The 25221-nt window shown below is 45.3% G+C and overlaps 2 protein-coding genes across 6 annotated transcripts in view; one reads left to right on the top strand and one right to left on the bottom strand.

Annotated features, from left to right (window-relative positions):
- The window catches only part of Shroom2 (shroom family member 2), a 1329704-nt gene that overhangs the window by 781892 nt on the left and 522591 nt on the right, over positions 1 to 25221 (bottom strand). The window lies entirely within an intron of this gene.
- Iqsec2 (IQ motif and Sec7 domain ArfGEF 2) overlaps positions 17015 to 25221 on the top strand; it is an 87030-nt gene continuing 78823 nt past the window's right edge. For all 5 annotated transcript variants that reach the window (XM_051142100.1, XM_051142102.1, XM_051142101.1 and 2 more), the window contains exon 1: positions 17015 to 17828. In XM_051142100.1, the coding sequence (XP_050998057.1) occupies positions 17122 to 17828 (707 nt within the window). In that variant the 5' untranslated portion in view covers positions 17015 to 17121. The remainder of the gene's footprint in view (positions 17829 to 25221) is intronic.

Consider the following 25221-nt stretch of genomic DNA (forward strand, 5'->3'; position numbering starts at 1 on the left):
TCATTATTTAGCTGCCTTGAAGGTTAGTAAAGGTAAGCACCTGGCTTCCTACAAGTCTCACTTGTTATGGTCCTTGCTTCCTGGGCTGTTCACTGTAAGTAAAGGGTAATCTTCCTAGGCAGGCTGCTGCAGAGTTTATGGCACAGTTCCTGTTTATATGTCATCTTGCATTGCCCATTTGTATATTCAGTGGCTCACTCTGTGCAGTCTTTGCAGGTGATCCATTCATTCCTCTGTGCTTATTAATCAGCTAAAAGATGGCTTCCAGTCTGTACCTCCAGCCTCCATTTCTTTCTTGAACACCAGATTCTATGTCTGTCTCATGGATGTCTTCTCAAGGGCTGAGAAAACAGCAAACCATTCAATACTTTTCTTCAGATACTTATTCCTGTTTTGTTATTCTCCTTCTCAGTGAAAGGTTCCACCACCCACTTAACTGCCTCGGTCATAAACTGAGGCTTCCTCTTTGCCTAAGCAAATTGTATGCCAATGTAATCCTCTTATTGGCCATGCTCCTTGCTTGCTTGCTTTCCCTTCCTCCCTTTCTATCTATCTATCTATCTATCTATCTATCTATCTATCTATCTATCTATCTGAATGGGTTCCTATAGTGTTGTGTAGGCTAACCTTAAACTCCTGCATTCACCTGATCCTCCTGCCTCAGTTGCTTACAGCTAGGGCTACAGGCATTTGCCACTGCACTTTCCACTCATGCTAATATTAAAACTCTCTATATTTTCTCTAACCCAGAGATCCTACACAAGCGTTCATGGGCTGGATGGTTCACAGCACAGTCATATGTGGTGAATTACAAGCAAAAGTTGGTGTGCTGTGTGCTTGACAATTTTTTCTGGGGTCAGTGTGCAGGATGAAGCCTTTACCACATTCTCAGACAGGTGAATAACTCAACAATAACCAAAGAACCATCTCTCTATACTTACGTATTTTGCTAACCATCTTTCTACTCTGACGAGGTGTAGTGACTATGTGGATAATTTCCCTTAATATTATCTTTCCTTTCCTTTTACAGCTGCAAATTGGGATATTTTGTTGAGATTAGGGATCAGAGTGTTGGGTACAGTCTGTCCAAGAGGGCTTCAGATCCTGACCTGATCCTGTGCCCTCTTTTCTATTAATAGATCATTTGACTTCTTTCCTCCCCTTCCCCATAAGTCTTCTCTTTCAGTTTATTCTCTTTCCCCTTTTCAATTTCTGTCTCATGCTTCATTAACACACAAATTATAGGGCAAAGTGATCTTTGGCATACAAACCTTGGAATTTTTCCTTTTTCAAAAGACATTTACTGTATGTGTGTGAGTGTCTTGCCTGCATGTATGTTCATGTAATGCATGTATGCAGTGTCCATGGGTGCCAGAAGAGGGCATCAGGTCCTCTGGACCTCAAATGAAAGAGAACTGTTAGTCACCATATGGATTCTGGGAACCAAACCCAGGTCCTCTGGAAGAGCAGCCTGTGCTCTTAATCACTGAGCCATCTCAACCCTGGAACCATTCTTACCTTCTCCTCCCCCTCCCCCTCCCCTCCCTAGGCTGGCCTTCAACTTTCAGCAACCCCCTTCCCAAGCACTGGGGTTAAGTAAATATACATTCATATAAATATTACATGAATATTTATAGACCCAAGTATACACCGCTATACCTGGCAGTAGTACTCAGGCCCTATCCTGCTTAGCATTTACCTTCCTCATCAACTCACACTAACAGAATCTCTGGCATCTCCTCCACAGAGTAGGAAAAGGGAGTGCAGCTTTGGTTTGGATGGTGTCTATAAGGAGAGAGACCCTGAGCACCGAGAATGGCTGCAAAGAATTTAAAGAATTACATGGGGCCAGTCAAAGAATCATATACCTTATACTGTTTACTTCTATGATGCCCTGGGCCCATACATGTTAGGCAAGCACTCTACCACTCAGCCACATTCTCCACAATAATCTTTTATTAATACTTAAATTTTGAGGATTAGGGATCTAGCTCAGTGGTAGGGTGTTTGCCTGCCAAGCACACAACCCTGGGTTCGCTCCCTAGCATCAGGAGGAAAAAAGAACAAACCTTAACATTTGGAAGAATAGCTAAGCTTTTTAACAGGATCTTCCTCCCATCCCACTCTTTTCTTTGTCCCCCTATCTCTCCCTCCCTCTCTGTCAAGATTGAATCCAGAACCTCATACATGCTAGGAAAATGCTCTACTCTGAAGCAGTAAACCTAGTGCGTTTTTTTTCCCTTTCTATTTTGAGACAGAGCCTCATTAAGTTGCCAAGGCTGACCTTAAACTTACTCTGTAGCCCAGGCAGGCCTTGAGTTTGTGATTCTGTCAGCCTCCTGAGTAGCTGAGTAGTCCAGCGCCACCAGGTTCACACTTACTGCACCATTTCTAAAGTGAAGTTATAGTGATGCGGGAGAACTTGTCACATTCTATTCCGTGAAGGAAATTTATATTTGATACATCTTTTATCTAGCCGGAGCCCATTCTGTTATGACATATCCCCTGTCTCTCACTTGTATGGACTATGTAACAAGAAGCTTGTTTAAAAGGAGAAGAGTGAAATGAGAGACTATGTTAGCCACCTTCTTCCAATTCATGGAAAATTTGTATAAACATATTTTGACTCTTTTTTTTTCTTCAGCTGGTGTTGCCAATAAGTTCTGTTGCATATATCTCAGAATTTGTTCTGGTCTGCTCTAGTGGTCTATACGCGCATTTCTTCTTTAGCTTCTTTGTGTAATGTAACTCACTTGTATTGTGGCTGCCTTGAAACAGGATAGTACAAATCCTCCAATTTTGTTCTTTTTTTACAAGTTTTAAATTTTTAAAATTTATTTTTGTCATATGTGCATCAGTGGCATGCCTGTCTGTGTGAGGGTGTCAGATCTTGGAGGTACAGACAGTTATGAGTTGCCATGTGGTTGCTGGGAGTTGAACCCAGGTCCTCTGGAAGAGCAATCAGTACTCTTAACCACTGAGCCATTTCTCCAGCCCCCAATTTTGTTCTTCTTAAGTATTGTTGTAGTTGTAACTGGTTTTTGGCTTTTCTGTATCAACTTCAGGATCATTTTGTCTATACCGACAATGTAAGCTTGCTGGGAATTTGCCTGAAATGACATTGTATCTGGGTATTAAGTTGGGAAAGACTTAATACCATAATACTTAATGAGAAGATCTTCACACTTTGCTTATCCATGAACATAGAATAATTCTTTCTTCATTTAGATCTTTCATGAGTGTTTTGTTTATTAAGATCCTGTATCTACTAGGTTATTATATTTATATCTAAATATTTCATTGATGCTGTTGAAAATAGTTTTTCTGTTTTAAAATTTCAAATTTGAATTGTTTATTGATGACATGTAAAAAGCAGTTGATTTTTGCATTTTGACTTTGTCTCTCATGATAATGGTATATTCTCTTACTAGTTTCTAGGAATTTTGTTTCATTTGGACTTTTAAATCTCGATTCTTTGGGGATCTTTACAGGTTGCTTGGATTTTTCTATGACTTATGATTTGCTGTTGGTGGTTTGAGACAGAGTCGCCCTCCATATCCTAGGATGGACTAGAGCTCACTATGTAGCCAAAGCTATCCTTGAATTCACACAATCCTACTGCTAGGATTATATGTATGAGCCGCTGTGCCTGGTTATGGCTACTTCCATTTGAATACTTCCAGCGACATGTTTCTCCAGTGACCCTTTAGAATAAGTTTGTGTATTGTAAATTATCTATTCCTTTTGAGCTCATTCCTCCTTTTGTTAAATTATGTTTTTTGAAGGGATGCCCATTGTCACAGCATGCATGTGGAAGTCAGTTGACAATGTGAGGGAGTTGGTTTTTTTCTTCCATCACATGGAACCCAGGGATCAAACTTAGCTTGCCAGCCTTGGCGGCAAGCATCTTTACCCACTGAGCCATGTTGCCATCCCTGAGCTCATCCTTGAAAATGTGTATAGAAGAGAAAAACAAGTATGGTCATTATAAAAGATGCTAAGGAAGTAGTATTCAAAAGACTTAACCCATATTCATGACTAACAAACTTCTTAGCTACTAGAAATAAGAGGCAATTTCCTTAACTTGATTTTTAAAAACTTCAAAATTCTACATCAAGCATCATATGTAATTGTAAAGCATGGGACTCTTTTTATTTTAGGTGACTAACAACACTGCCCATTTTCTCTCTTTTGTTAGCTGTAGCTACAGTAAAGCCTGTATCTCCACATTCTAGAGATCCCACACAGTAAGTCAAGGGAGTAAAATAATAAGAACAAGAACTTGGAAAGAAGAAACAAACTGCCATTTAAATTTCCAGTCTTGCATCTTTCACTCACTATTCCTTCTGCTTCCTGGAGGCCCAGAGGGGAGTGGGGGCTGTCCTTAATAGCTCCCTCTCGGGACCACCTCACCCGACAAGATAAACCCAAAAACTCTTTGTAATTCTGTCTTCTTCTGAGTTCATAATCTCATCCCCACAGGCTAAGCATTCCCATTTCCCCCCAATAGTTCCTAATGGGGAAGGTTTCTAGATCTCTCCTTTCCTAACAACACCCTCCATTTTCTTTTGTCCAGTTCGGTCTTGTTTTCTAAATGGGGAGAAAGGGAAGAAACGGAAAGGCACGAGAAGATGGACACACATGAAAATCAGACTGAATCAGGCGCTTGAGCGGGGAGTGGCAGAGGCGGGGGCAGGGGCAGCGGCAGGGGTAGAAAGGCAGGGGAGAGCTTCTGAGAGCAAAGTGGCCTGGCAGAGAGAGCTTGTGAGTGGTGACTTATTTTCTCATTGACTTATTTTCATGGGACAAGAAGAGGGACCCACATGGTTTGGGAGCACAGGGTCCACAGCCTCCTACCAGCACTTAGTGGCTCTGCTATTTCTCCTTTCTAGCTCTCCTGCTCCTAGAATCCAGGACTCACTCTCGCTGGTAGCTAGGGTGGGGTTGGAGGCAGGGTATATTGACAAAAGCCAGCTTGGAACAGGAAAGGGAGTTGAACAGATCCAGGTCTCTGTCCAGGAGGCACGAGCAGCCGCCACAGTGGGAGGGAGAGGCAAGCCAACAGCTGAGTGAGACAAGGCCTGGGTTATTTTTTTTCCAGTTTGTTGGCATGTGGGTGGATTTTTCTCCTTTTTTCTTCTCTCCTGCTCTCTGCCGTTTCCACAGAGATGTGGGAGTTTGCAAATTTGTCTCAGTGGAGGGGAGAGGCAGGAGCTGATTTTTTTTGGGGAGGGGTCCCTGTCAGGGACCAAGGGAACAAAGAAGGACATGTAAATTTGGGCGGTTAAGAAACTAGGACCTGTCTCCTGGAAGACTTGCTAGGGTAAGGAAGTCTGGCAAGGTGGTTTCTTTCTCAGTGCGCCTTCATACCTCTCCTCAGCTCTCGATTCTCAAATCCATGCCACCTGGTGATTTCGGAAGCCTCCCTCCCCATCTCTCCTTTCTTTGCCGTGCCAGATGCCCTTCCTCAGGCCCTGGACAAACCTCAGACTGCCCTAAACTAAGGTTGCTCTCCTCTCCAGTGTTTCTGGGGATGGGATTTGGAGGGGGCGGCTGGGAAAAAAAGGGCTTAAAGGGGGGGAGGGGTAGAGAAGCGAAGGGGGGAGCACGTAAGGGCAAAGTGGTCTGTCAGGGCAAGCTTATGGACAATGCTCTATCCTCTTGGCTTATCTCCTTGGAAAATATTTACCATTTAGAGAGTAAAAGGCAGTACCAGCTTTTTTTTTTTTTTTTTTTTTTTTTTTTTTTTTGAGAAGGTTTTTTAAAGGCTGAAGGAGCAGAGCAGGTGATTTAGGAAAGACCTCTTGGAAGGCTGGAAAGCCTCACAAACTAACAAGTAGCTGAGTATGTGCTAGGTGGGGGCAGAGAACACAAGGCTGTGGGTCTGCACACTTAGATGCTATTCTGGGTTCTGCTGTTAATTTGTAACAAGATATTAAACACAACGTTCTCCCATTCTCTCAGACTTTGTTTCCTCATCTGGAAAATGGGCTGGATCTCAAAGGCTCTGTCTAAACCCAATCCTGATCCCTAGCCTTGGGAGTCATGAGTTATCCAGTGAGCTCATAGGTATGCAAGACATGTTGGACATCATGGAGGGATAGGATGGCCAAATGTCCTGGTTTAACTGGGATTCAGAACCTTCAGTGGGATCTAGGGTCTTTCGTGATTAAAAACAATTCTGGGCAAACTGCAAAGGTTGGTCAGTCTAGCAAAGATCGTGCCTACTAACGATCATTTGATCATCATTATCATTATTATTACCACCAGAGGGCAACACTCTTCTGCCGGAGAGTAGGTAGGTCTTACCCTAGCCCAAAGGGGCAAAACTGTCTCCTGAATCCAGAACCAATCACTGTTCTCAGTCTTGCTCCTACAGATGAGAATACTAAGAACGGAGCAATCTACGAATCCAAAGTCTCTGAGCTTCTTGGAGCAGCCCTCTGTGGTCTGACTGCCAGTTGTGCTCAGTTTATTGCACTCTGGCAGAGCAGGCTGCTTCTTGAGGGACTGCGGAAATAAAGGAATTCTGAAACATACCTGGGTTTGTCTGAAGAAGAGACACTTTCACAAAGCTCCATTGTTCTCCCTGTGGTTGCCTGGCAGCATATCCATTTCGTGAGGTCATCCTGGACCAGCCCCATTACTCCCCAAACTGGCTATGTCCTTCCTAAGGAAGTTATTTTGATTCTTATATCCCTTATCACACTAAATTTTAATTTCTTTCTATCTATCTATCTATCTATCTATCTATCTCTATGCTATAACATTAGAGTGTTAATTCGGGCATCCAAAAAATACGAATTGTTTATTGCTTACCCACCATGTACCAGGAGTTTTACTATGCCTATGATATTGAGTGAGAGTGTAACAATAGACAGAGGAATGAATACCTACCCTTGGAGTGGTAACAGTCCAAAGAAGGAAGCAGATGGTAAGCAACAAAGAACTGCACAAGTCAATATGCAATTACAAACTTGCTGTGCTGGGCAAGGAAAAGGACTTACAGGGAACATCTATCAGAGAGAGCTGCCTACACTGAGGATGACAGAAGGGGCTGGTGATAACTAGACCTGAGGGGTAAGCAGGTAGTAAGTATACAAAAAATGGGGACAATCCTTTCCATGAAAGTAAATGTACAGGCCACAGGCAGAGCATTTGCTCCTTTAGGGCACAGCTTATCTCCTACCTGTTCATGTATGGCTCCATGCATCTGACACAGAGATGTGAAACTCTGTTTGTTTGACTAGAAGTGAATGGTATTTTGTCACAGAAAGCATGATAGACTGTGTTAGAAGGCCTAACTTCTAGTTTCAGCACTTTGGAACATTTCTGATCAGTTCAATTTCCCAACTGCTACTTGTGTACCCACCATGTGCAGGGACCCAACACCAAGCATTGTTGAAGGGTTTTAAGACAGAAAAATTGGTTTTGCCCTTGAGCATCTCTTAGTGAGGTGAAGTGGCAATGGTAGACTGTTCCCTTCCGTTCCCCAAGGCTATCATCTATCTATCTATCTATCTATCATCTGTCTATCTTATCTATCTATCTATCTATCTATCTATCTGTCTATCTTATCTATCATCTATCTATCTATCTATCTATCTATCATCTATCTATCTATCATCTATCTATCTATCATCTATCTATCTATCTATCTATCATCTATCATCTATCTATCTATCATCTATCTATCTATCTATCATCTATCATCTATCTATCTATCTATCATCTATCTATCTATCTATCATCTATCTATCTATCTATCATCTATCTATCTATCTATCATCTATCTATCTATCTATCATCTATCTATCTTATCTATCTACCTACCTACTTATCTAGGTGGAGTCTTCTTACATAAGCCCAAGATGGCTTTGAACTTGTAATACTCCAGATGCTGAAATTACAGGCATGAGCCACCATAGCCAGTTCCCTGTGAGTCTCTTTATTGGGTCATAAAATGGGGGATTTGGATTACATGATCTCCAGGGTATCTTAAAACTCTTAATATTCTTGGCCTATTCTTCCTTGAATAACAGCCTATGGTGTAAGGAGCAATGGAAAGGGCTTTTCGGTTCTTTTTCCCCTATAAGAAGCACATGGACTAGGTTAGTACAGGCTTGGATTCTGTTTATAGCCTGTTATTCTACTTATGAATGTCTCTGAAGTGGTCAAGGTCATTTTGACTAGAATATCCCAGAATTTGGTGAATGTTTGCTTCATTCCTGTTCTCCCTCCATACCTTCCTCTTTTCCCCTCCCATCTTTTAATGTACAGCTAGGATGATGTCTTGCATGTGTTAGGGCTATAAAGGGACCTTAAAATCATCCTATCTGATCCATGTCCACTCTCTATTGCAAATGATACCATCCAGTCACTAGTTGAAGGCTTCCAGTGACAGTGAACTCGCCTTGTTGATTAAGTCACACTAGAAGAGGTTTCTTCCCTTGGGCTCCGTCTCCCTGTAATTTTCACCCATTACTTCTGGCTGTGCACTTTGGAGCTATGCAGAATAATTCTACTCCATTACCCCCCTGGTAGACTATTGGATATCTGAAGACAGCAATCATGTCCTTATAAGCCTGCTTTCCTTTAGGCCAGATATCATGTGTTTCTTCAAACGTTCTTCATTGTTTTAAATCCCCTTAGCATCTGTAAATATAGTTTAGTTCATGTGAGATTTAGATCTCGCCTACTTTAAAAGAGGATATTAGGGGACTCGTCAGTTTCTAACGTGAAAAAAGAAAGAAAATTGGGGATAAAAATGTGGATGAAACCAGACCAGCGACTATGGAAAGGAAGCACAAATAGATGCTGCCAGGTACCTAAAATGAACTGGATTATAATTGGACTCTGAATTTGGCTCAAAGTTTTATGGCAGCTAGGACAAAATTGGAAACGCGATGGGTTATGTGGTTTTATGTTCTGACAGGATCAAGCTTACAAATCATCTTCAGAGAGAAAATTTCTCCTAGAATGAAACTCCACAGCAGCCTGTTAGGCTTGCTCTCCGCAGTTGTTAGAGGCTGACAAGTACTTTGGTTACATATCACCCATCCCCACTAGGGGGAAGGGGGATGGCAGCGTAGTTAATTAATTAGCTGAAAGCTGTCTTAGTTTTAAGCACCACTATCTCTGTAAGGATACCCAAGAGAAAAGTGTAGTCTTTTTCTCTCTTTCTTTCTGTGTTCCACACAAATGGCTACTTTCCTACCTTTCTGCTCTCTAAAGTTCGATGCCTCTTGTCTCTTTGGTACAGCAAGCATCAGGAAATAGCCCAATAAAAGCATTAAAGTAGTAATATCCTAGACTAGTGGTCACTGGCTACTGTGACCTTCATGTCAAAATTGAGTTTCTCTGGACACTAAATTGTCTGAGGGAAAGACTTTAAAAAAAAAAAAAAAAAAAAAAAAGATAGGATCTCACTCTGTAGACCAAGCTGGTGCTGAGCCTCCTGCCTCTGCCTCTCAAGTGCTGGGATTAAAGGTATGTGCCACCATGACTGGGGAGTCCAGAGACCTGCACATGCTAAGAACATGCTCTACCATTGAGAGACATCTCCAGATCCTCATTTTCTTTGAATCTTGATATTCCCATTTTGTACTTGGCAGCTAACGGGTGTAAGCGAAGGTCTGTGCATAGATAGAGCTGTGAGAATCTAGTAGACAAGACCCAATTTGAACAGATGCCACCATCTGAGGAAAATGTTTCATGCCTCTCACCTTCACGACAAGTTCTTATTGACTGGATCCTGGCAAACGGTGAGAAGTGGTTTGGGGCGGGGCTCTTTCCTCCTCTAGCACACATTCCTTGGCAAAGATGGCCCTTGGATGAGGAGAATTGGAACAATCTTACTGGCTACAGAGGCTTCTGGGGAATGACTCTGGGAAGTGGCAGGCCAAAAGAGATGCAGCACCATGATTTCTGCTGAACAACAATAGCAAATCAATACTGAATTCATCTTGTAGTGTGGCATGCTTGTTGCCTGCAGTATCCATGTGGGTACCCCACCTGACATGTTCAACAACTTTTCATTGCCTCTAAGAGAAGATCCAAAATTTTTAGCTTGGTAATAGAATTTTTAGTCTAATCAGGCAATATTTTCCCATCTATTCTCCCCTATAACACTCATATGAGCATGCACACACGCGCGTGCACGCGTGAGCACACACACACACACACACACACACACACACACACTCCCAAAATACTTGTGTTTTCCTGATTCTGTTCTTCTCCTCCCATGGCACACAAAGTCCTGTCCATTCAATACTCTTTAGTTCTTAGACCCCAGCTTGTGGAATGGTACTGTCCATGTTTGTGGGTTATATGCCTTCCCTTCCCACCTCAATTAACCTAATAACCATAATCTCTCATAAACATTCCCAGACATTTTTCCACAGTAGTTCTGATTCCTATTGAATTGACAGTCATTATCAACAATTGCAACTCCGCCCCTTGTCAACGTGAGACCTAAGCACACATTTTAAAGCCATTAACCTTCCACCCCTTTTAGCCATCGGCTCACAATTGTCTCATAATGCAAAATATGCCAAGTCTAACTTCAAAAGTCTTCATAATGTTTAATAATTTCAATAATGTTTAAAAGTTCAAAGTCAGGGCTAGAGAGAGTGCAAGAGAGCTCAGCAGCTAAAAGCACTTACTGCTCTTGCAAAGGACCTGGCTTTGGTTTCCAGCACCCACATGGTAATGCTCTTTTAGTCTTGGCTGTCCTAGACTCCCTTTTTAGACCAAGCTGGCCTCAAACTCACAGAGATCCACCTTCCTCTGCCTCCTGAATGCTGGGACTAAAGGCATGTGCCACCATGCATGGCTAGTTCCAGAAGTTTTGATGATGTCTTCTGGCCACTTCGGGTACCAGGCAGGCATGCATGTGGTACACATATATACATGCAAGAAAAATACTCATCCACATACAATGAAAATAAATCCTAAAAATAAAAATCCAAGTTTCATCTGAGACTCAAGGAAAACTTTTAGCTGTGAGTCCCCATAACATCAGAAAATAGGTTACATACTTCCAACATATATAATGGCACAGAATAAATATTCTCATTACAAAAGGGAAGAGTGGGGTCACAACAAGGAATGATTGGACTGAAGTAAGACCAAAAACCCAGCAGAGATCATACCAAAAATTTGAAGCTCCACATTTCAAATCTGAGGTTCCAGATGGAATCAGTCAGTCTCTAAAGGACTTAGATAGCCCTGCTTCTCTAGCGTTATAATATGCAGAACATAGAGTCTCTCTTTTGGGTTGAAACCACTCTATGGCCTGTGGCTTTCCTCGGCAGACATCCAATGGCTTTGGCACCACCAACATCCTGGGGTCTCCACTGCAGCTTAGACTTTACCTTTATAGCTTCGTGCAGTAGCCTCTCAGGGTCTCCTTGGTGGCCTGCCAACCTTGCCCACATTGTCTGGCTCTCTGAAACCATGAAGCAGGATTCTATGACCTCTTCAATCTTGCATTTTTCTTGCTTGCAAACTAGTACCATGTGGATGTTGCCACTAAATTCAGTGCCAGCTCAAAATGTAGCCTGTCCTATTTGGACCACAGCTGGATCAACTTCTGTGTACTGACCACTGAGAAAACCCTCCTTAGGCTGCTGCCTTTGAGGAGCTGGGAGTCCTTTAACTTTAGGCTTTTTTCAAATGAAATTTATTTTTTTTTTTTTGAGACAGGGTTTCTCTGTGTAGCCCTGGCTGTCCTGAACTCACTTTGTAGACCAGACTCTGGCCTCAAACTCACAGCAATCCACCTGCCTCTGCTTCCTGAGTGCTGGGATTACAGGTGTTCATTTTCTCTAATTTATACAGTCCAGGATGTCGGTCCATGCATGATTCTTCCTACCACAGTTGAAATGATCTAGATGATCCCTGACAAGCAGTCCCAGAAATTTGTTTTTATTGTGATTAGAAATCCTGTCAAGTTGATAATCAATATTAGCCATCATAACTCATTGTCACATGGTGTTCTTCCCGTGTGTGTGTGTGTGTGTGTGTGTGTGTGTGTGTGTGTGTATTCAATTATCTAATCCCTCCCCCTTTTCAGTGCTGAGGATTGAACCTAGGACTTGTATATGCCAGGTAAGTGCTACTACTGGGCTATGTCCTCACACCTTTCCCTTTTTGTAGAATGACAGCAGTCATTGGATTAGAATACAGTAATTTCAGCGAACATTATCTTAACTTGGTTAAATCTATAGAAACCTATTTTCAAATAAGCTTCTGGGTGGACATGGGTTTTAGAGGAACAGTATTCAACACAGTTCTACATATTCTGTTGATTGCCTCTCTAACCTACTAGAATGCTAGCACTATAACCTTAGGGCTTGTTTGTTTGATCTAGAGGCTTTTTGAGATTATACTATAATTATAACATTTCCTTTTCCCTTCCCCCCCAAACCCTCACATACACCCCTGCTGTTTTCCTTCATATTTGTGGCCTCTTCTTTAAAATTAATTGTTATCATATGCATGTGTACACATATATGCATGTTACTTCCTTATATGTTCTCAGGGATGACCATTTGGCACTGGCAAACTCCTTTGTGTGCTCTTGACTGGGGAAGGCTACCTCTTCCGCTCTCAGCTTTCCTCAGTTACCTATAGTTCTTGGTGTAGGGTGAGGACTTGTGGGCTTTCCCCACCCACTTTGGGCTGTCCATTGATGTCATACGTGATTTGGGCAGTTAGTGAGATTTTTATGGATGTAGCTTCTGACATTACTAGGAGATTGTTGTGTATTTTATTTATTGTTAGACATTCAATGTTCAGAGAAATGCTTGATACATAGTAGGCATAGTATTTTGTGATAAGCCTTAGTACCTATCTGCCTCCGACTCAGGAGGGAATTTGAATGACAGATGCAGGTAGGGACGAGCATGTAGGTATTGTCTGGAACATGGACAATGCTCTACAAATGTTTGCTGGATATTCACTATTCACTATTTGCTATTCTACTATTCATTAGATATATTACTTTAACATTTACAGAGTGCTTCTTTTGTACAAGGCACTGGGAAAATATGCAAAAAAGTGAGAAGGAGGCTGTCAAATAAATATTCTGGTTATACCTCTGTGTGACCATCGGCAAATCGTTCAGTCTTCATTTTACTCTCCTTATGTATTAAATGGAGGTAATAACAGAACCACATAACGTTGTCATGAGGATTAAGTAAACTCATATATTGTTTAGCATATTACCCAGAACATGTGGAAACACCTTAACAGTAAGAGCTGCTATTATTATAGGTGGAGAGTTGTTTGTATGTTTTTGTTTGTTTGTTTTGAGACAAGATTTCTCGGTGTAATAGGCCTGGTTGTCTTGGACTCATTCTGTAGACTAGGCTGACCTCAAATTATGGAGAGCCACCTGCCTCTGCCTCCCGAGTGCTGGGATTACAGGTGTGTGCCACCACGGCCGGTGCTGTTGTTGTTGCTATGTGTGAGTTTTATGCAACACTTTTATTTAAAAACAGCTTTATTGAGATATCAGTCACTTGGTATGAAACTGGGCCCCCTTTAAAAAAAAGTACCAGTTCATGGTTCTCAGTATACAAGAAATGTTGGGCTGCTATTACCACAATCTACTTTTAAAGATCTTTTTATTCCTTCCAATAAAGTTACAGTAGCGAACACTTTCTACTTCACCCACCCACCCAGCCTCTCCTCCTCTAATTTCCATGTCTATAGATTTGCCTATTTTGGAACATCATATAAAAGGAATCATACAATATTTGTCTTTTGTGATTGGTTTATTTCACTTAGTATAATGTATTTAAGGTTCACCACATTTTTATACATATATTTTAATTTATTATTATTTTTTGCTTCCAATACATCCTGACCACAGTTTCCCTTCTCTCTGCTCCTCCCAGCCCCTCCCCAGCTCCTCCAGGCCCCCCACCCCCAACTTTGCATCTCATCCACATTTTTTATGTATTATTACTTCATTTTTTATGTTGTTGTTTTGAGACAGAACTTTACTATGTAGCTTAGGTTGGCTTGAAATTCATAATCCTCCTGCCTCAGCCTCACTAGATTCTTTTAAAAAATGGTCAAATAATGTTCTGTTTAAATTTTTAGATTTATTTATTTTATGTGTCTTGCCTACATGTATGTGATGTGTACTATATGTGCCTGGTGCCCATAGAAGGTGTTGAATCCCCTCGAACTGGATTTATGGATGATTGTGATCTGCCTTGTGACTGCTGGGCATGAAATCCAAGTCCCCTGTAAGAACAAGCGCTCTTAACCATTAAGGCATCTCTTTATTCATTATTTTGTTATACCACGTTTTGATTATCTGTTCATCAATTGATGTTTTGGCTGTTTCTATTTTGTTGTTGTTGTTGTTGTTATTATTGCAACAATGAATACTCTATGGGCTTTTGTACACTTTCATTCCTCTTAGACAGATACCCAAAACTAGAATAGTTGACTCCATTTTTTTTCTTTTACTTTTAAGGAATAACCAGACTGCTTGACAAAGCAACAGCTCCATTTTACATTCCTGCTTGCAATGAGTGAGAGTTCCAATTTCTCCACATCTGTGCTAATGTGTTTTTAAAATTATTATTATAAATACTTTTGATTTTGCCATCATAGAGTATGTGGCATCTTATTGTGTATGTTTGAGAAACTGATGTTTAAGGGCTTAGAGGTTAAGAACACTTGCTGCTCTTCTAGCGGACCAAGTTCAGTTCCCAGCATCCTCATCAGGAGGCTCACAGCCACCTGTACTTCTGCTCCAGGGGATCCGATGGTCTCTAAGGGCACCTGTACATATGTAGCATACACTTAAACACACCACCAGCACCAGCAGCAGCACCACCACCACCACCACCAATAATAATATCTTTACAAAGAAAGTAATGCTTATTTTCCATTAACTTTATTTTATTTTCTGCTCTACAGGCTGTGGAAGGAAAGCTTAAGATCATTCACTCTGTAGCTGTTTCTGTCAAGGCAGTCCATAGCAGTGGGAGCTGAATGAAATCCAGTCCTCACTGGTCAGCTGAGCACACTAGAGAACAGCTGGATAGGCTCAGATGGCATTTTCCATGCCTTCAAATCATTCTAGATCCAACCTCATGTTAGAAAGCTGGCTATTTCACTGTCCCTGAGCTACCTCCTTGGTTAGTCACAGCCTTCTCAGCACCTTTCTGTTCAATCTCTTCAGGGTCTCTGCAGAGGTGCAGAACATCTATCACTGGGGAAATTAAGGATGGCTTCAGAAAAGAAGCATTTGACCTAAGACTTCCTCCTCCTTCTCGATTCCTTTTCCTCCTTGCTTCCTCTTCCTCCTCTTGCCTTCTCCTTCTTCATGGGTATTTTGCCTGCATTTATGTCTGTGTACCACAGGCATTTATGCCTGGTGCCCTTGGAATCCAGAAGAGGGTGTCAGATCCCCCTGGAACTGGAGTTACAGACAGCTTGAGTTGCCATGTGGGTGCTAGAAACTGAACCTGGTCCTCTGGAAGAGCAGCCAGTGCTTTAACTTCTGATCCATCTTTCCAGCCCCTAAACTTTCTATTGCTTTTATTTTGTTGTTGTTGTTGTTGTTGATGATGATGATGATGTTGTTGTTGTTGTTGAGATAAGATCTCACACTGTAGCCCAGGATGGTGTGGAACTCATTATTTAGCCCAGGTTGGCCTCGAACTCCTGGCAACCCTCCTGTCTCAACTTCACAAGCACAGGCATTATAGACCGATGCTGAGCATTTGATTCAAGTCTTGATAGATAGGTAAAACTTCACTGGATGGCAAGGACAGGATAAATGAAGAAGCCATTTCCATAGAGAATAGAAAAGGACAGTTAAAGAAAGATGTTTTGACATCAAGTCTGACTCTAGGGGGGGCTTGTTGGAATGGATGATCTTGAGGCTGCCTTGGTCAAGTGACTGGCTAACATGGGGAATCTGGGGATTGGGTAGGATTAAGAATCTGAGCATTGTTTTGGATGGAGAATTTTGAGCCTGGCTGGAGGTAAATGCCTGTGGAGTTCTCTCTGTCTATCTGTCTCCGTGTGTCTTTGTGTGTGTCTGTGTCTCTCTCTGACTCTGTCTCTGTGTCTCTGTCTCTGTGTCTCTGTCTCTGTGTCTCTGTCTCTGTCTCTGTCTCTGTGTCTCTGTCTCTGTCTCTGTCTCTCTCTCTCTCTCTCTCTCTCTCTCTCTCTCTCTCTCTCTGTGTGTGTGTGTGTGTGTGTGTGTGTGTGTGTGTGTGTTGGTGGTAGAATCCCAGGGACTGCCTGGGATATGGAACTACAGGCTAGGTGGACTGGAGGATCGATCACGAGCCTAGAGAAATACTGAAGTACAGGGATGGAGGAAAAGTCTATGGACTGAGTAGTTGTAATGAAAAATCAAGAGATTGTCATGGGGCTGGAAGGAAGTCGTCTGAGACAGGAAGCCAGCTGGGATAGGGAATGGGATATTGATTGGGGTTGGCAGACTGAGAGTATGGAAGTCTGGATTAGCTGAGTCTGGAGACTGCCTGGGCTGGGTGTTTTGATGGCTTAGATCTTGGCCCTGTTGGACTAGTGCATGTTCAAATAGGTTGGAGGACTTCACTAGGGTGTTAGGTGAAGACCCCAGGACAGCTGGAATGGAGAGATCTCCTGCAGGCTGAGCTAAGTCTGGCATCCAGCTGAGGTGACAGTGCCTTGGGGCTGGTCCAGCTAGGGTGCTGGTGGCGACTGCAGGTGGGGCGCGCGGGGGCCGGTCGGGAAAGCTGGGTGGGGGCAGGGGCGGGGGGGGGGCGGGCCGGCGGCCGGGGCGGTCCCGCGCGGCCGCGCTGCGCAGTGACTCCGCAGCGGGCGGAGCGCCGTGGGCCGCGTCCTTCCGAGCCCTGGCGGTGGCGGTGGCGGTGGTGGCGGCGGCGGCGGCGGCGGTAGCCTCAGCTCCTGCGCCCCGTGCCGCCGGCCCCAGCGCTGTCTCCCGGGCCCCCTAGGGCCCCCGGGCCCCCGAGCCCGGTGCGCGCCCTTGCGTCCCGCCGGCCCCCTCCCCCGGCTGGGCCCGGGGGAGGGTGGCGCCGTGAGCGAGCGGGGACTGGGCTCTCTTGCCCATTCCCCTGCCCCTGGGCCGCCAGGATGGAGGCGGGGTCCGGGCCCCCGGGTGGTCCGGGATCTGAGAGCCCTAACCGGGCGGTGGAGTACCTGCTGGAGCTGAACAACATCATCGAGAGTCAGCAGCAGCTGTTGGAGACCCAGCGGCGGCGCATCGAAGAGCTGGAGGGCCAGTTGGACCAGCTCACCCAGGAGAATCGCGATCTGCGGGAGGAGAGCCAGCTGCACCGCGGGGAACTGCACCGGGACCCCCTTGGCGCGCGGGATAGCCCTGGCCGCGAGAGCCAGTACCAGAACCTGCGTGAGACCCAGTTCCACCACCGCGAGCTGCGGGAGAGCCAGTTCCACCAGGCGTCCCGGGACGTGGGCTACCCAAACCGGGATGGCGCCTACCAGAACCGGGAAGCTATCTATCGGGACAAGGAGCGAGAAGCCTCCTATCAGCTCCAGGACACTACCGGCTACACAGCCCGCGAGCGCGACGTGGCCCAGTGCCACCTGCACCACGAGAACCCAGCCCTGGGTCGCGAGCGTGGCGGGAGGGAGGCTGGGCCAGCGCACCCGGGCCGCGAGAAGGAATCTGGCTATTCCGCTGCGGTGGGCGTGGGGCAGCGGCCACCGCGGGAGCGGGGCCAGTTGAGCCGTGGCGCATCCAGAAGCTCCAGTCCTGGCGCGGGCGGAGGTCACAGTACCAGTACCAGTACCAGCCCGGCTACAACCCTCCAGAGAAAGTAAGAAATGTGTTTGCAACCCCTACCCCACCCTTTCCTTCCCCTCTAGATCCCTCTCCAACTTATCTATCGCATAAAGTATATGAAGCCTGTGCCTGATCCCATTTCCTGCTTCTTCTGTCCCAATCGCGAGAAGCCAGGTCCTCCTCAACCAGCTGACATGCTTTCCCTAGCCACCACACACTGATTTGCTCTAATGAATGCAGGGTTCTTTTCCCCCCCTCTAGAACCAAGGCCAGTTAGAGACTCAAGCAATCCCCACTACCTCCCTCCACTTCTTCAACCCCCAGCTGTATCCTTTCCAGAGGATGGATTAAATATTTTTTAGACAGAGGTGGTATCAACTCACAGCCCCCAAAGAGAGAAACACTCCTACACACCTTTTTCTTTCGGGGGGGGGGGCGGAGAGATTTTTGTCTCGAGGCAGGTGGGGACCAGAATGGATTCTGGCGATTGAGGCATCCCTCTGAGGGGAACTGCAGCACATTTTGCCAGGGGGGGGGGGGGGAGGAGGTGATAGTGGCAAAGATGGGGGAGCAAAGATGGAGGCTAGGCCCTTGGTTAGTTTCTCAAAGTCCAGCTGGTCTCCACCCTTTAAGAAAAACAACACCCAGTTAACGGGCCTTACCAGGGAGGGAAGTCTGAAGACCTCCCATCTGTTGGATCACCTTCGGTTCCTGTGTTGGGGTCTGTACATGTGTCTGAGACAGGTTAGGAATATTTTCTGAGTTGATGGGACGTGGTGTCAGGGTCTACTTTTCCCATGTAGATCCCATTGTGTGCTGGTTGGGATACATGTATTAGGCTGTGTGAGTCAAGGGCACGAAGGCTCACAGGGATGCCCTAAAGGCCCTCCTATTGTTTTGCTGCTATATTGAAAAGAACACTGAACTGGGAGATAGGTGAACTGGGTCCCCCTCCCAGCTCTGTGGCAGATTGGCTTTGTGACCTTGACTGAGTCCCTCCTTCTGTCAGTCCATCATTTCCCCTGTATTTCTTTTAAAGGCAAGGACTGCCAACTGAGATCCAATGGTTGTGTTAGTAACCCAGCCACACCAAAGACCAAGTCTGCAGTCCTTTAGCAATGGACAGACTTCCCCCTCCTCTCACTGCTCAGCTGGTCCTACCATGTGCCACAACTAGTGGAGTGTCTCTTGGAGGCTGGGCTGGGGGTGGGGAAACCTTCTGCCTCAGGAAATCTGCCGGGAGACAGCTCCCTGCAACTCCCCCATGGTGAGGCAGCAGGCTGGGGTGCTGGGTTGAGATGGCTGGGCCCCAGGAGCAGCAGCTGCGGTTTGAGGGCTTGGCTGGGCTCCATTGCAGTGCACCCTCAGCTGAGTGTTGGGCTGGGAGGGACATCCCCAGAATGGGGGGCAGAGAAAGGCCGGATGGTGCATTGTGGGGTCCTTGAGCCTGGCTACAGACTTTTCCAGAGGGGTCAGGTCTGTGGTGGAGGGAACAGCCTCAATATGTATGGCTCCAGGGGAGCAGATCCAGGAACAGAGAGAACATTTGAGATAAAATCAAGAGAACTTTTCAACCTAGCCAGGTGTGATGCAGTGGATTGCTTCAAGGGATGGGGGTGGTGGCTGGCCAGACAGGTCCAGTTGAGGTCTAAGAGGTGGGGGAATCTGAGAAAGCTGGGAGAGGGGTATGGTTCCAGACTTGGGCATTAAGCCCAGTGAAAACCCTGAATCTCTCCCAGTTTCAGAATTCCATTGCTCTCAGGCTCTGCATCCTGCAGACATAGGTTTGAATTTCTTGGCTGGCTGGAAGCCCATTTGCCCTTCTGCCATCCTTGCAGGCCTGCTTCTGACTCCTTCCTTCTTTCTGTGCACTTTCCAGGTTGCTTGTTGGACTCTCTTGCATCACATTTCCTACTGGCTAATAAAGAGGTTTAAATAGCACTCTGAATTTCTCTCAACCACATATTAACTGCTTGCCTATCTGTGATTGCTACATTTGGACTTCACAGCCAAGCTCACTCCGTGAGCATCAGCAACTCCATTCTAGAGAAGGAGAAGCTGAGGCTTCAAGATGAAGGGGCCTTATTCAGGGTTATGCTACTAGTTGCTCATGGAGCTGGGACTAGCCTCAAAATCTGCCTGTCTTAAAGGCACGCTATTTATTCCCTACAGCTTACTTCCCCCTAGGAGTCTTGGCCTCAGGACCTGATGAGGTACTGAACTGGGAAAAAGCCAAGAGAGCCTTAGGTATCTCTAGGTTTTAAACCAGAAGAGATGGGTCTGGAATGAGTGGAGGAGTTGATGGAGAGAAAAGAAGGCTACCTTCCTCTTTCCCACCTTCCTCCTTGCCGGCTGTCAAGAGAACCTGTAGCCATTGCTGTAACCAGTGCTGCTGCAAGCGACTCCCCTGCTAGGCCTGTTCTGGGTTTGTAAGGAGTGGGTGAGAAGGCTGCTGTTGGAAGCGCGGGCAGGCAGGGTGGGAGTTCAGCAGCTGAGGCTGCAGCATTGGGGGAGGACAAGCAGAGCTGGTACAGGCTGGGCTCTGCTGGGCCCCAGGCTCCCTCTGGTGGACAAACTAGGAAGAATTAGGGCCCGGGTCAAGATGTAGCTTGTTGGGAGCCTGTTCCTCCTAGGACCCAGTTCTCTCGACAACCCTTTGCGTCTGTCACTACCATCATGTCACAGCATAAGAAAATAAGAAACGGGACGGGAGAGGCTCTGAGAAGTAATGTCTATCCGCGAGTATGCTACTACACCACATACTCCATTCCTCTGAACTTTGTCTTCTTTGCTTTGGGTATCACCCATCCATGTCCATATCAGTTACCTAGGACTCCCACATCCTTCCCTACTGCTCTTCTGGATAGGTTCCAGGATGCCAGAATCTCTTCTGCCAGGCTCTGGGTGTGGTCTTCCTAGTGTGACAGAAAGCCACATGAGTCCCTACCTCCTTCTGGCCACTGGTACATGAGGATGTAGTTATTTGCTTACTAGTTGTTGATCCCGACTAATGCTTAGATCTTTTTTTTAATGTGGAACTGTCACCTCCTGCCATGATTTAACAAAGGGATCATTTTTTGTTGTTAAGCCTGGTCTGGTTCCTCCGTACAGTGCTGACACCTAGAATGATTAAGGGAGGCTGGGACCCACTGCTGAGTGCCCCGTGCTGAAGAGATCTGTGTTCCTACATTTTCTGCATGGGCCTAGCTCTGTCTCAGTTCTATGCAATGGTGGGCTGAAGCCAGTGTGATGGTAACTGTCTATCCTCTGCTCTCCGACACACACACACACACACACACACACACACACACACACACACACACGGTGGCTCACATTTGAATACTGAACCTAGAGAGGCCAGATTGGTGTTCTTGACACCCAGGGTGATGCATGGCCTACCTCATCACTGCTGAACTATCACTATCTGCATGTGTTGGGGGTGTCAGCATGCTCCCTGCAGGGGCTGAGGCCTCTGAGAAAAAGAACAAGTGAGAGCGTGCCTAGGGAGATGCTCTGGGCGAAGTCTGGCTCCTTTGGCACACCAGATTCTTTTTCTAGGGTGTCTCTCATTCTTTTAAGGAGGGAAACTATTTGCTATCTCCTCCCCTGTGCTGTGAGCATTTTGCTGGTGTGGGAGAAAATGATAATGTTAAATTTAATGCGAATTAGGAGTCTTGCCCCTCTGTCTAGATCTGGGGCAAGAATGGGGTTGTTGTCATCCACAAATATTTCTTGGCTGTGTTCACAGAGCAGGAGGGGCCACCAGGCTGAGCAAACACCATGCTCTTGGCACTTGCAGAGCCCTCTTCCCACCAGCCAGGAAGATGGGGTTGCAGCCTTAGTCAAGCCATAGACACAGTACTGAGGACAAAGTGAACAGAAAGGGTGGGGTTTCTCCGAGGATCTAGAGAGACCAAGGCAGGCAAGGCCACTGGCTGAGGACCTGGGCAGTAGAGGAAGATGCTTTGAAGAAGTATGCATAGTCCCTGGGTGTCCAACTGAGATGTGTGGCAGCAGGGAGAGATCAGGCTTGATGTCGACTATCTGTTCTTCCTCTGTCTAACTGTGCCTACTATGGCCTCTGAATTTGCTGGGGGCAGATTAAAAGCCCCCAAAAGCATGGTGAAGAGGCCATATGCATATTGAGTAAGTCTCAGCTATCTGTGTGGTAGGCAATATCCTATGAAGCTTTATGTAATAACAGCTAACATTTTTATTTATTTATTTATTTTGCTGCTGCCACACTTACTGTGTGCTGGGCACTTCTTTCTAAGTGCTTCCAATGCAGTCATTTGTTCTGTTTTCACATGAATCCCTTCATGTACATTGCTACTAACTCCATTTTATGGATGAAGAAACTGAGGTCTTGCAAGTTCAAGTAAACACATCCAAGATCCCCAAGTGCATAAGTGGCAGGAGTGCAAAAGAGCTAGTAGGAACCGAGGCAGCTGGGCCTCAGGGTCTGTGGCATTCTTGGCATTCTTGCCCATCAGGCAGCCCTATTTCTTATCTCATTTTCACAGACTCCTTGCCAGGTGGGTGTCATTGTTATCCTAGTTTTTCAGATGAAGAAATGAGGATCAGAGAGGAGCAGTAAAGTGACCTGCTGGAGTTACACAGTTGAATGACACCAGAACTGTGTGGCTCCCAGTCCTTCAATGGACTGCTCCCTGCCATAGCTGGGGTTTAGAGACAAGGGCTCTAGACATGACTCCAGCTTTCCTCCTGCAGAGGTTCCCTTTCACAATTACCTCCTGATTTTTGCCATAGTGTCTTCTTTTTCTGTCAAGCCTCTGATTAGCTGGAGCCAAGCCATGTCTGCAGTCTGGCTCCGATGTTTTCATTGTCTTTCTGTTTCTGTCCACAGATTACTCTTCTCTCTCTCTCTCTCTCTCTCTCTCTCTCTCTCTCTCTCTCTCTCTCTCTCTCTCTTTTTGTGAGTCTCTTTCACACAGAATGTGCTTGAGTCACCCTGGCCTTGTGCTGCTATCCTTAACCCACCCAGGCCTCCTTTTGGCCTTTGTGACTTGACTAATGTGGTTCCCTCCTCCTTGGCTGCCTACTATTATTTCTAAGGTTGAATTAGCTGACACCTCTCCTACGGCTTTCTGGCTCTTTAAATTTTTTAAATGTGTATGGCCTTTTTTGCCTGTACGTATGTATGTACACCACATGTGTGCCCATGGAGGCCAAAAGAGTACACTAGATCCGCTGGAACTGAAGCTGGGAGCTGTCATGTGACTTGCTGGGAATCGAACCTGGATCTAGACGAGCAGCACTCTTTTTTTTTTTTTTTAATTCTGTTTCTTTCACTTCATTAATTAATTTATTTACTTTATATCCTGATTGCAGCTTCCCCTCTCTCCTTTCCTCCCAGCCCCTCCTTCTTCCCTCTCATCCCTTCCCTCCAATTGCTCCTCTCTTACGCCTCAGAGAAGGAGAGGCCTCCCATGAATATCAACCTGCCTTGGCATATCAAGTTGAGGTAGAACCAGGCATATCTCCTATTAAGGCTAGACAAGGCAGCCTAGCCCAGTTAGGGGAAGGAGGCCCAAAAGCAGGCAGCAGAGTCAGAGACAGCTCCTGCTTCTGCTGTTAGGAGTCCTACATGAAGGCCAAGCTGCACAACTGTTACATATGTGTAGAGGGACTAGGTCGGTCCCATGCATGCTCTTTGGTTAGTGGTTCAGTCTCTGTGAGCCACTGTGGGCCCAGGTTAGTTGATTCTGTACATTTCCTTGTGAAGTCCTTTACCTCTCTGGCTCCTTCAATCCTTCTTCCCCCTCTTCCACAAGATTCTCCAAGTTCCACCTGATGTTTGACTGTGGGTCTCTGCATCTGTTTCCATCAGCTGCTGGGTGAAGCCTCTCAGAGGACAGTCATGCTAAGCTCCTGTCTGCAAGTATAGTAGAATATCATTATAGTGTCAGGGGTTGGCTCTCTCTCATGGGGTGGGTCTCAAGGTGGGCCAGGCATTGGTTGGCCATTCCCTCAATTTCTGCTCCATCTTTATCCTTACACTTCTTGTAGGCAGGACAAATTTTGCGTTGAAGGTTTTGTGGGTGGGTTGGTGTTCCCATCCCTCCACTGGAAGTTTTGTCTGGTTACAGGAGGTGACCATTTCAGGTTTCATATCCCCTATTTCTAGGAGTTTTAGCTAGGGCCCTCCTCATAGATTCCTGGGACTTTCCCTTGTCCTAGGTTTCTGGATCTTCCAGAACTTCCCCCTCTCACCATTTCAATTCTATTTCCCAATTTGATCTCCCTTAGTCCTCCCCAAACTTGATCCCTCCTATTCCCCTTCCTACTCCCCTTCCCACCCAGATCCCTCCCTCTATCTACTTCCAATGTCTATTTTATTTCCTCTTCTGAGTGAGATTCAAACATCCTCCGTTGGGCCCTCCTTGTTACTTAGCTTCTTTGGGTCTGTGGATTGTAGTGTGTTTATCCTGTACTAGCTGGCTAATATCCACTTATAAGTGAGTATGTACCATGCGTGTCTTTCTGGGTTACCTCACTCAGGATGATCATTTCTCGTTCCATCCATTTGCTTGCAAATTTCAAGATTTCCTTGTTTTTAATAGCTGAGTAGTATTCCATTGTATAAATGTACCACAGTTTCTTTATTCATTTTTCGACTGAGGGACATCTAGGTTGTTTCCAGTTTCTGGCTACTACGAATAAAGCTGCTATGAACATAGCTGAGCAAATGTCTTTGTTGTATGGGGGAGCATCTTTTGGGCACATACTCAGGAATGGTATAGCTGGGTCTTAAGGTAGCACTATTCCCAGTTTTCTGAGATAGCACCAGATGGATTTCCAAAGTGGTTGTACAAGTTTGCACCCCCACCAGCAATGGAGGAGTGTTCCCTTCAGCAAGCACTCTTAACCACTAAGCCATCTCTCAAGACCTTGTTGTCCCTTCTTGATGCTCAGTTTAACTGTGACATTTGCAATGAGCCGTTTAGCCCTCTATTTTCTTTTATAACCTTTATGTTGATTTTATGTGTTGGGATGTTTTGCCTGCATGTGTGTGCATCATGTGCAGACACTGCTTATAGAGGCCAGAAGAGGCCATGGGATCCCCTGGGACAGCAGTTACAGATTGTGGTGCTGGGAATTAAACCTAGGTCCTCTGCAAGAGCAAGCACTGCTATTAACCATGGAACCACCTCTCTAGCCCCAAGTTTAGCTTTCAAAAATATTTTCATAGTTTTCACATTTTGTGCCTCCTAGTGGTCTCTAAAATAGTGGTTTTCAACCTGTGAGTTGAAATTCCTTTGGGCCTCACATATTAGATCTCCTACATATTAGACATTCACATTCCAATTCATAACAGTAGCAATATTACAGTTATGACGTAGCAGTGCCTAATAATAAAAGGTCACAGCATTAGGAAGGTTGAGGACCACTGCTCTAACAGGAGT

Source organism: Acomys russatus, chromosome X (genome assembly GCF_903995435.1).
Source record: "Acomys russatus chromosome X, mAcoRus1.1, whole genome shotgun sequence".
NCBI lineage: Eukaryota > Metazoa > Chordata > Mammalia > Rodentia > Muridae > Acomys > Acomys russatus.